The sequence below is a fragment of the Sapajus apella genome, unplaced genomic scaffold, assembly GCF_009761245.1.
Source record: "Sapajus apella isolate SASKATOON/1434 unplaced genomic scaffold, GSC_monkey_1.0 scaffold194, whole genome shotgun sequence".
Lineage (NCBI taxonomy): Eukaryota > Metazoa > Chordata > Mammalia > Primates > Cebidae > Sapajus > Sapajus apella.
The window spans coordinates 373,078-385,278 of record NW_022437134.1 but is presented as its reverse complement, the minus strand read 5'-3'; the positions used below and the strand labels follow the sequence as shown (position 1 = coordinate 385,278).

At 49.7% G+C, this 12,201-nt stretch overlaps 1 protein-coding gene and 1 pseudogene across 5 annotated transcripts in view; both read left to right on the top strand.

Annotated features, from left to right (window-relative positions):
* The window catches only part of FARP2 (FERM, ARH/RhoGEF and pleckstrin domain protein 2), a 143,818-nt gene that overhangs the window by 124,250 nt on the left and 7,367 nt on the right, over positions 1 to 12,201 (top strand). For 3 of the 5 annotated variants that reach the window (XM_032269516.1, XM_032269514.1, XM_032269515.1), the window contains 3 exons: positions 2,034 to 2,164; positions 10,315 to 10,383; positions 11,083 to 11,172. In XM_032269516.1, coding sequence (XP_032125407.1) covers positions 2,034 to 2,164; positions 10,315 to 10,383; positions 11,083 to 11,172 — 290 coding nt within the window. Of the gene's footprint in view, positions 1 to 2,033; positions 2,165 to 10,314; positions 10,384 to 10,617; positions 10,804 to 11,082; positions 11,173 to 12,201 lie in introns of those variants that run through there. The other 2 variants (XM_032269518.1, XM_032269517.1) reach the window with 2 other exon arrangements.
* LOC116543719 lies at positions 2,712 to 6,244 on the top strand (annotated as a pseudogene).

Here is a 12,201-nt window from a genome sequence, read left to right as displayed (position 1 = left end):
AGGGGGATGCCATTTTGAGGGGATGTGTTCTGAGGGGGACCCTGTTCCGAGGGGGACGCTGTTCTCTGGGGTTTCTGTTCTGAGGGGGATCCTTTTTTGAGGGGACCCTGTTCTGTGGTTCTCTGGAGAATGTCGGGGTGGGTCGGGTGATGTATGGGATCGCTGTTCTGCCGTCAGGTCCAAAATGTGTCCCAAGCTTCCAGCACCCGAGGTGCAGCACAGCATCCGCATGGCAGTCAGGCTCCAGCCCTGCACCCCCTGGATTCAGCGTTTGCGGGCAGGGTGGCACTAGTGCTGTTCAGGTGGACTCATGCAGCCATGCAGCGAGTGGGCATGGCGTGGTGAGTCTCTGCCCGACGTGGTATCTGGAAGGAGGGGCTCAGACCGAAGTTGGGGCTTGAGGAGTGCCCAGCCTTGGAGAGCCAGGGGATGTGGGCATGAGCTTAGAAATTGCACAGAGCAACAGAGTTGGTAGCTGCCAAGATCTGTGCTGGCTTTCCTGAAGTCCTTCCTCATTTTCAGTGTCATGCGGGTGTCATTGATGGAAAGCAAATTTTGTCAGTCAATTTTGTCAGTAACGATCTCTCCACTCCATTCTTTTCTGACTTGATCCTCTGAAGGCTGTGAGGGGCTGTTGTCACCCCCACTGGAAAGGATAGGACTGGAGCAGTCAGGGGGCTGAGCACTGGTAATGGTGACGCCTGTAATCTCAGCACTTTGGGAGGCCGAGGTGAGTGGATCAGCTGATGTCAGGAGTTCGAGACCAGCCTGGCCAACATGGTGAAACCCTGTTTCTACAAAAAATACAAAAAATTAGGCGGGTGTTGTGGCGGGCACCTGTAGTCCCAGCCACTTGAGAGGCTGAGGCACAAGAATTGCTTGAACTCAGGAGGCAGAGGTTGCAATGAGCTGAGATGCTGAGGAGGTGGAGCTTGCAGTGAGCCGAGATTATACCACTGCACTCCAGCCTGGCGACAGAGTGAGACCCTGTCTCAAAAAAAAAAAGAAAAAGAAGAAATAAGGGGGAAGGTGGTCCCATGAATGACTCCAGCAAGGAGGATGCAAACACTGTGCTCCAGGCACCATCAGAGGTGGGAGCAGGCCCAGCTACGCCCCACTCTCAGTGTGGCCTGCTCAGAGCTGGGCAGACCACTCTTAGTGTAATTTTGTGTTTTGTCTTTAAAAGTTTCCTGTCTAGATTATAAACTTTCTCTTATCTTTGCTTGAACTATAAGATTAGCATCTATTCCTGGTTAAAAGAGAAAGTTACAAATGCTTTGAAGGTGCAAATCATTTAGCCTTTAAAGTACAATAAATCATTTTCCTTTAAGAGCAAATACTGCTTTACTGATAATATTGGATCATTATTTACAAAGCCTATCCTCCTCTTTGCTAAGCCAGAATGTGGGCTCGCCAACAGTTTGGGTTGAACAACCTGAAGGTCTCAGGTATCTGTGGGAGCAGGCACCTGGTGGCTGCAGCGTAGGCAGCAGTCCTAGAAGTCCTAGAAGGCAGGGGTCCCAGCTCCTGGCCGTCGACTGGTGCCGGTCTGGTCCATAGCCTGTTGGGATCCAGGCCACACAGCAGGCTCAGGGTGAGGAGGTGAATGGTGGCGAGTGAAGCGTCTCTGTATTTACAGCCACTCCCCATGGCTTGCATTTCCACCTGAGCTCCTCCTGTCACATCAGCAACATTCCATTCTCATGGGAGCACAAACCCTATTGTGAGCTGCACCTGTGGGGGATCTAGTTTGCATGCTCCTTATGAGAATCTAATAAATGCCTGATGATCTGAGCCAGAACAGTTTCATCCCAAAACCATTCCCACCACCCCGGTCTGTGGAAAAATTGTCTTCCATGAAACCCGTCCCTGGTACCAAAAAGGCTGGGGACTGCTGCTATAAGGAGTCAAATGGGATGTGGCTCCAATTAAAACTGGCTGTTAGAATGCTGCTTCCTGTCACAAGGTGGTAGGTGGAGGATGCTGTGCATACCACTGCCTGGGCACCTGTACTGAGGGGTCTCTCCACACAGATGCCCTGAAGGCCATCACAGAGGTGACCACCACACTGCAGCAGATTCTCATGCGGCTGGAGAACCTACAGAAGCTGACGGAGCTGCAGCGGGACCTGGTGGGCCTGGAGAGCCTCATTGCTCCTGGCAGGGTGAGTGACCTTGCTCTGGAACTTTTTTTGAGTTACTTCGTTTTTTTAATTGAGAAATAACACAAAAGTCACCCTTTTAAAATGTATAATTTCAGCCAGGCATGGTGGCTTATGCCTGTAATTCCAGCGCTTTGGGAGACTAAGGTAGGAAGATCGCTTGAGCCCAGGAGTTCAAGACCAGAGTCAACAACACAAGGAAACCCTGTTTCTATGAGAATTTTTTTTTTTAATTGCCAGGTGTGGTGGTGCATACCTGTGGGTCCCAGCTACTCAGGAGACTGAGATAGGAGGATTGCTTGAGCTGAGGAGGTGGAGGCTGCAATCAGCCCTGATCACACCACTGCACTCCAGCCTGACAACAGAGCAAGACCCTGTCTCTGTTAAAAATAAATACGTACATCATTGTGTGGGTTTTAGTATCTTCACAAGGTTATGCAGCCAGCACTAGCTAATTCAAAACATTTTAATCACCCCAAAGGAAACACCCATACGCTTTAACAGTCACTTCTCATCACTGTTTTGAAAGGGACCTTGTTCTGAGGGAGACATGGCTTTGTGGGGACCCTGTTCTCAGCGACTCTGTTCTGAGGTAACCCTGTTCTGGATGGGGATGCTGTTCTGTGGGGACCCTGTTCTCAGCGACTCTGTTCCGAGGTAACCCTGTTCTGGATGGGGATGCTGTTCTGTGGGGACCCTGTTCTCAGCGACTCTGTTCCGAGGTAACCCTGTTCTGGATGGGGATGCTGTTCTGTGGGGACCCTGTTCTCCTCTCCAAACCCTGGCAAGCACTGATCTGCTTTCTCTAAGGAGTTACCTGTCTGGGCATTTCATAGAAATGGTGTCATACACTAATGTGGCCTCTTATGACTGTCTTCCTTCACTCAGAATAATGTTTTCAGGGTTCATTCATCTTCCTTTCTGTGGCTGAATCATATTCTGTCATGCGTGTGTCACATGTCTGTCCCCTCATCTGATGGACACTGGGTTGTTACCACGTCTTGGCTGTGAGGAATCGTGCTGCTGTGGGTGTTCACGTACAAGTTTTGTGTGGACTTATGTTTTCAGTTTTGAGTATACCATATGCAGGGTCATATGATCATTCCATGTTTACCATTTTGAGGAACTGCCAAACTGTTTTCCAAAATGACTGAACCATTTTTCATTCCCACCGACTTGTATGAGAGTTTCCGTTTCTCCACGTCGAGTGTCACTTTGGTTCTAGCCAGTTCAGCGAGTGTGTAATGCTGTCTTGTGTGGCCACGGTTTGTATTTCTCTGACGGCCGATACTGAGCACCTTTTCATGTGCTTATGGGCCATGTTTAGGCCTTTTTGGAGAAGGGTCTATTCAGATCCTTTGCCCACTTTTATTTTATTCAGAATTTGTAAAGAACTCTTAAAACCCAATAGTAAAAAGATAACCTGCTGAGTTTTAAGAGTTCTTTACATATTCTGAATACTAACTCTTTATCAGACTATGATTTGCAAATATTTTCCCCCATTGTATGGGTTGTCTTTTCACTTTCTTGATGGCATCATTTGCAACATGAAAGGTTTCATCTATTTTTTTGTTTAGTTGCTTGTGTCTCAGATGTCATCTCTAAGAACCTATTGTCAGCCAGGTGTGGTGATGCACACCTGTAGTCCTAGCTACTCTGGAGGCTGAGGCAGGAGCATTGCTTGAACCCAGGAGTTCAAGGTTGCAGTGAGCTATGATCCCGCCACTGCAATTTAGCCTGGCCAGTACAGTGAGACCCTGTCTCAGAAAAAAAGGAATTACAGGGAGTGCCGCCACCAGCCTGGGCAGCCTCAGGGTGGGGCTGGAGGGAGCAGCCGCTGCAGCGCAGGACTCAGAGCACCTTGGCCCAGCACGCGGCAGTATGTCCAAATGGGTCTGGCTCAATATTGGTGGCGCCTACTTCCTTACCACCCGGCAGATGCTATGCCAGGACCTGAAATCCTTCCTGTACTGTGTGTGCCAGGCTACCCCCGACAAGGAGGAAATCTTTGCCCATTTAATAGGCAAAGACCCCACCTATTTTGGGCCTGCACTGAACCACCTGACACATGGCAAGATGGTGATTAACAAAGACGTTGTGGAGGAAGGAGTGTTGGAAAAGCAGCACTTTACGATATCACCTCATTAATAAAACTTGTAAAGGACAAAATGAGAGAACAAGAGAGCAAAACCTCGCAGCATGTGCCCGGTGTGCTTCAGTGCCCGACGGGGCTCACACGGGTGGTGCCCAGCACGTCCGACTGGACGGCTGAAGTTCGAACAACTAGGCAGCTCTGGCTCCTCTTACAACTATGGGAATGCAGAGCAGGCCGAGTTCCCCTGTGTGCTGTCCAGGGAGCTTCGCAACACCCCATACAGTATGGCCAGCAAGCCCAGCAAGAAGGCCGGGATTTTGCAAAATGAGGTTCAAGGATGTGAGGGACACAGTATTCACAGCTGAAAAGCTGATTTACTTTCCCAAGATGCGATGAACTGCCGTGTCCAGGAAGCTTGGCTGTTAGAAGGAACCTGCTTTTGATCATTTTTCTAGAGATCTGGGTGTGAATCCTTTTTTGCCTCTGAGGTGGGTGGTGAGAGACAGGCCCAGCTGTCCAAGGCCAGGTGTCCCCAAGGGGAGGAACACGGCGGCAGAGTGAGCGCCATCTCTTGGGGGGCCAGAGACAGGCAGATGCTCCCAGTCACTCCACTCAATCCCTGAAGGTCACATAAAGGACGGCGTTCTTGGGGCTACACACAGTCTGTGAAGGCAGCCTGGGCTTCGCTGTAGGAAGCAGCCATGGCCTCATCAGCGTCCAGCATGTTATGGCCTCTGGTCTGGCTGCCAGGCCCTAGTCTCCGTTGGAAGTCTGCTCTGCCTCCCAGGTGGGGTCACTGGTTGCTCTGAACCTCACAGAGCTCCTGACAAAGGCGGCTTCTGCTTCGCTACTTCCCGGCGCTGTTTTGAAGCCGGGCCTCCTTCCGACACGACCATGACCCCATGTGGCTGGGGTATTTTCCAGGTGAGAGAACATTGTGCCTCTTCTCAGTGTGGATGGACTCCCCAGTGTTTCTGCTCTGGAAATGCCCACAAGGCTTGCTGCGTTGATACTCATCTGTTCAACCTGTTAGCGTGAGATAGCAGCATGGCCTTGCCCCCACCCCCGGCGGGCCCATGGGGGAGCTGGTGCCCATCAGTGCCTTGTCGCACCTGGCATAGAAGTTGAGCTGGAGGCCTGTCTGCTGGCTTCTGGAGCTGAAGGTCTGGGTCGCAGTGAAAATTCGGGATGTTTATGGAGCATCACAAATGCCTTTCTCTCACTGCTGTCTCATCTTCTTGGTATAACTATGCAGCCTTCCCTCTCTTTCTGGGATGTTTGGGACTTCAGTCAACCTGCACGGGTCCTGCCCAACATGACATGGGAGCTGCTGGGAGTCCTTTAGAAACCACTGCCCACATGCTTTGAAAACAGACCTTTCTCAGCTGGTTGTGGGGATCTGTCACAGTCTCGGGACCTGGTATGCAGGGAAGCGTCCAAGCTCTTTGTTTCTGGCGCTCCAGCTTCCCAAGGGGCACTGTGCAGAGTGACCACCAGCTGCCCACATGCAGGCCAGAGGCTCTGACACTGCTTTCTAATGCTTCTTGCCTACACCTCCCCGTCGTCCTTGCCAATAACCTGATTAACCAAGTTCTCCAGCATTAGGACTTACCATCTCCTTTTTGTAAGGTCTCTTGTATGCTATTAAATGATTGGCTTAGACCATTTATAAAAGCCTTTCTAGAGGGCAGACCTAGCCACGGGATGACCTTGTTCTCCCTAGAGAGCGTGGGAGGAAGGCAGCCACTGTGGGCCCCCGGGATGTACTCTCTGGGGAGCTGCTGGCTGCTTAGCATTGTTTGATTTTTGACCTTGATATAACAGATGGGCTTGTGGTTTTGGAAATTTAAAGATATTAAGACTTAATTCACTAAAATTTATTCTAAGGGGATATTTATACTTTTATATGATATTTTATCAGCTTACAGTTTAATGCCTGTTTCCCATAAAAATAGCAAATAAAATTGTGTATTTATGAGAAAAAAAAAGAAAACCTAATCCAGGGTATGAAGATTCACCCCTCTGTGTCTTTCTTCTAAGAGTCTTGTGTGTTACCTGCTGCACTGGGATCTCTGATCCGTTCTCGGTTAGCTGTTGTGCACAGTGGAAGGTGGGGCCCAGCTTCACTCCTCTGCCTGTGGATGTCCAGTTTTCCCGGCACCATTTATCTGTCTTGTCACCCTTTTAGAACATCAGTGGGGGCTGGGCATAGTGGCTCAAGCCTGTAATTTCAGCACTTTGGGAGGCCGAGGCAGAAGGATCACGTGAAGCCAGGAGACTGAGACCAGCCTGGGCAACACAGTGATATCCTGTCTCTACCAAAAAAACATTGCCTGGCATGGTGGTATGCACCTGTGGCCCCAGCTACCCAGGAGGCCACGACAAGTAGATCACTTGAGCCCAGGATGTCAGGGCTAGAAAGCGCCGTGATTGTGCCACTGCATTCCAGCCTGGGTGACAGAGACAGACCCTAGCTCAAAAAAAAAAAAAAAAAATCAATGAACTGTAGACGCATGGATTTATTTCTGGACGCTTGATTCTACGGTCTGTATGTCTGTTGAGCCAGTGACGTACTGTCACCAGTGCTTTCTGCTTTGAATCAATACTGTCAACATAAAAAATTAAAAATTACATGGAGGTATTTCCTGTCTCAGCACACACATGTACATAGAAGGATGTGTATGAATCATGCTCTGTGTTAGTTTTGTTAGAAGAAGGTATTGAAAGTGTGAACTGCACGCTTGGAGAAGTGAATTATCCTGGAATATACAGGACCCTCCCCACCTGGGAAGTCTGCGCGTGGACCGGGTGCCGGGACCACCGCTCTTTTCTCTCCTGCGCTGCAGGGCTTTCAGCTGTTGCTGCTGGCCGCGAACTCCTGGAAGCAGGGCCCATGTCACATACTGTATTTCTCCCAGTCATCTCTGTGCAGGGTCTTATAGATGGTAGCCCAGGGAACTGTCACTAAAGCGACAGATGAGAGCAGCTACACAGGACAGTGGCCAAGGTGTGGGCTCTTGAGCCAAGTCTGAGACTCGGCTCTCCACTCCTCCCATGTGGCCTGGGCAGGCTGTGTGCCCTCTCTGAGGCAGGAGGTCTTGAGGATGAACAAGGAATCTGTGTCAGCTGCTCAGCCCTGGTCCCTGCACAAAGTAGATGCTATGCAAATTCAAATAATAATTTGTGGCCGGGCGCGGTGGCTCAAGCCTGTAATCCCAGCACTTTGGGAGGCCGAGGCGGGTGGATCACGAGGTCAAGAGATCAAGACCATCCTGGTCAACATGGTGAAACCCTGTCTCTACTAAAAATACAAAAAATTAGCTGGGCATGGTGGCGCGTGCCTGTAGTCCCAGCGACTCAGGAGGCTGGGGCAGGAGAATTGCCTGAACCCGGGAGGCGGAGGTTGCGGTGAGCCGAGATCGCGCCATTGCACTCCAGCCTGGGTAACATGAGTGAAACTCCGTCTCAAAAAAAAAAAAAAAAAAACTTCTGTGAATTAAAAGAACTTGTTCTAACCCAATGCAAAGAAACTAAGAACTTTGAAAAAAGGTTTAACAAAATGTTAACAAGAATACACAATTTAGAGAGGAATATATGTGAATTAATGGAGCTGAAAAACACAACACGAGAACTTCGCGAAGTATGCACAAGTTTTAACAGCCAAATCGATCAAGTAGAAGAAAGGATATTAGAGGTCGAAGACCAACTTAATGAAATAAAACGAGAAGACAAGATTAGGAAAAAAAGGATAAAAAGGAACGAGCAAAGTCTCCAAGAAATACGGGACTATGTGAAAAGACCTAATCTACGCTTCATAGGTGTACCTGAATGTGACGAAGAGAATCAATCCAAGCTGGAAAATACGCTTCAGGATATTATTCAGGAAAACTTTCCCAACCTAGCAAGGCAGGACAATATTCAACTCCAGGTGATCACCAAAGATATTCCTCAAGAAGACCAACCTCAAGGCACATAATCACCAGATTCACCAGGGTTGAAATGAAACAGAAAATACTGAGGGCAGCCAGAGAGAAAGGTCAGGTTACCATAAAGGGAAGCCTATCAGACTCACAGCAGAAACCCTACAAGCCAGAAGAGAGTGGGGGCCAATATTCAACATCCTTAAAAGAACTTTCAACCCAGAATTTTACATCCAGTCAAACTAAGCTTCATAAGCGAAGGAAAAACAAAATCTTTTGTGAACAAGCAAGCACTCAGAGATTTCATCACCACCAGGCCTGCTTAACAAGAGCTTCTGAAAGACCGGGTGTGGTGGCTCACGCCTGTAATCCCAGCACTTTGGGAGGCCGAGGCAGGTGGATCATGAGGTCAAGAGATGGAGACCATCCTGGCCAACATGGTGAAACCCCATCTTTACTAAAAATACAAAAAATTACCCAGGCATAGTGGCACATGCCTGTAATCCCAGCTACTTGGGTGGCTGAGGCAGGAGAATCGCTTGAACCCAGGAGGCGGAGGTTGCATTGAGCCCAGATTGCGCCATTGCACTCCAGCCTGGGCAACAAGAGCAAAACTCCGTCTCAAAAAAAAAAGAGCTTCTGAAAGAACCACTACACATAGAAAGGAACAACCAGTATAAGCCTTTCTAAAAAATGCCAAAAAAATAAAGAACATCAACATAATTAAGAACTTACATCAACTAATGGGCAAAACAGCCAGCCAACATTAAATGGCAGTATCAAACTCACATATATTGTTATTAATTCTAAATTTAAATCGACTAAATCCCCCAACCCAAAGACACAGACAGGCAAAAACAGCCAAGACCCATTGGTATGCTACATCCAGACCCATCTCACGTGCAAGGATACACAAAGACTCAAAACAAAGGGATGGAGAAAAATTTACCAACCAAATGGAGAGCAATAATAATAAATAAACAGAAAGTAGGAGTTGCAATTTTTGCTGATAAAATAGACTTCAAAGCAACAAAGATCAAAGGAAGCAAAGAAGGATATTACATAAAGATAAAAGGATCAATGTAACAAGAAGAGCTGAAGATCCTAAATATATACGCACTCAATACAGGAACACCCAGATATATAAGACTTATAAAGAGACGTGGACTCCCACACAATAATAGTGGGAGACTTACAGATCAATATCAGACAGATCAATGAGACAGAAAGTTAACAACGGTATCCAGGACTTGAACTCAGATGTGGAACAAGTAGACTTAATTAACATTTATAGAAATCTCCACTTTAAATACACAAAATATACACTCTTATCAGTACCGCATCACACCTACTTACAGGTTTAAATGAAATCTTGGTTGGCTGCTTGTTTGTTATTTTCTTCCCTCATTTTTTTAATTTTTTTCTTTATGTCTCTATTATTAAACACAATCACAGGCATACCCATTTTTAGACTGCATTCTAGCCCGGGCAATAAAGCAACACCCCTGTTCTCTCTCCCTCTTCCTCTTCCTTCCTCTCCTTCATTCTTTTTTATTATTATTATTCTTTCTCTTTCTTTCTTCTTCTTAAAAAAAAAAAAAAGAAAGAAAGAAACAGATGGTGGAAGGGCTCCAGAGAAGCCCAGGTCAGGGATTTGAGGGGCTCCCAGGACTGTCACTTAGCCTGTCTATGCAGGTGTCTGACACTGGCAGGATTCTTTTTTCTTATCAAGCCTGCGGGTGGGGGGTGGGGGCTAATTATAGAATACCTGGGAGGACCCTCCTTTCCTCCTCCCGTTCCCAAACCTGCTCCTATCCAGTTTTTCAAAGCTGATCTCAGATGACATATTTGAGGCTGAAACTTCCAGAGGCTTCTCCTCAGCAAGAGCAATACCCTGGGCTTTACCTCTTGGTTGTGTCACGGGTCCGGGGCTCTGTAGATAATTTGGGGACTGAATTTGTCGGCACTGAGACAGGACTGGTGACCAAGGGCGCTGCTGAGGGTGGAGGGGCCCCAGTGGGAGGCGCCAGAGGAGCACAGGTGGCCTCAAGGCTGTCCCTGACCCTCAGCCCAGCCAGCGAGCGTCCGCCATCTGCCCTCAGCCAGGTCAAAGGGGACTCTGTCTCTGTCTCTTTCAGGAGTTCATCCGTGAGGGCTGCCTTCACCAGCTCACCAAGAAGGGCCCGCAGCAGAGGATGTTCTTTCTGGTAGGATCTCTCCCCACTCCAGCTGCGCTTCCCCCTGAGGGAAGGGCATCAGCTCTGCTAGGAACACGGCGTGCAGCTGCAGCCCCTTGGCCTCTGTGTAGTTTAGCACCTGGAGGCTTTGGTCCAGGTGGGTAGCGGCAGAGTCAGATGGGGCCAGGGGAGGGTCACCGAGTGGGAAGAAGCAGAAGACAGCCTCTCTACCTACCCCGGGGCCGGCCTCCTTCCTCATTCCAGGTTCTGGGCACCTGACTGTGGGACGAACAGAAGCAAAAAGATTGGAAAGTCCACATACATGTGGCTGCAAGAAGGTGCTACTGTCGGCCCAATGGCCAGTCGGGACAGTGTCACTGCTGGCCCAGAAGCCCCTCCCAGCATGTCCTCCTTCCCACCAGTTAGTGGGTTCCAGCCTGAGCCATGTGGATGAGGAGGTAACTGGGTCAGCAGCAGCCAGAATTCCTTACTGCCTCCAGCTTCTCAGCCAGGCTGGCTGGGAGTCAACCCAGCAGATCCACTGGTTCCTGTGGCCACTTCCTGCCCCTGGTCAAAAATGACCACATGAATGAATAAAAGTCCCATTTTTGCCAAAAATCTCCAGCAAGTTGAATAGGTGTGATGTCTACATGATGAGCAGCCAGAGTCTAAGTTGGTCTATTAAGACACTGTGTGAAGTTCATGGATGTAAAACTTGCTGTCTCTCAGTTCTCAGACATGTTGCTGTATACAAGCAAAGGAGTCGCAGGGACCAGCCGCTTCCGGATCCGGGGCCTCCTCCCCCTCCGAGGCATGCTGGTGAGTACCCTTGTACCCCGCCTGGGTTTTCCTCGGGGTGCTGGGCTGTACCCCTCCCCCTGCAGAGGCAAGCCCTAACCCAGCCAGGCTGACAGCACCCGCGGAGTGGCCACACGGGGAGCACCTGTTGGGCATTTCTTGTTGGCTGTTTCTTACTCTCGTGGTCAATGTCCTTGATGATGCTCAAGCTGCCCTGTCTCCAGCCCCTGGTTCCCTTCCAGGGAGACTTGGACTCAGCCTGTGGTCTCTGTCAGCACCTGGCAGGACAAGCTCTGCTCCCTGCAAGCTCCGAGTCAGCCTCTGCAGCAGTGTCTTCCTCTGGCTGTACCACCTGTGTAACATCTACACCAGCCCTATGTCCCACGTGGGCACAGGCCTGGGATGGGAGCAGAGATTCCTCATTTTAGCGTGATCCAGTTTATCAACCTTGTCCTTTGGGGTTAGTGCTTTTTGTGGCTGACAGGATCTTGTTTTCAGGTCATGGGGAGAATTTTATGCAGCTCTAGAGGCTCTGTCCACTTGCCCTGAGTGTGTCCCGTACTAGGCCGGGAATGGTACAGACAGGTAGCCAAGTCCAGGACTTGCCATAAGGATGTGCCATCAGTCCGGGACACCTCATCACAGTGACTGTCTCTCCCCATGGCCCTGCCAGGCCTTCTGCTCAGGGCTCCGTGGACAGGGGCTCTAATCCCCAGCTCCACCCTATCCCTCTTGGCTGATTTGCCTTGGTGACTACAATGCTGCAGGTGTTCCTCCCTCCCTCTCAGTGATCTTCCCTCCCTGGAATCTTTCCTCCCTGGGGTCCTCCCTCCCTCCCCGAGGTCTCTCCTCACTCCCTGTGGTCTTCCCTCTCTGTGATCTTCCTTCCCTGGAGTCCTCCCACCCTCCCTGGGATCTTCCCTTTCTGGGATCGTCCCTCCATCTCTGGGATCTTCCCTCCCTGGGGTCCTCCCTCCCTGGGGTCCTCCCTCCCTGGGGTCCTCCTTCCCTGAGGTCCTCCCTCCCTGGGGTCCTCTCTTCCCTGAGGTC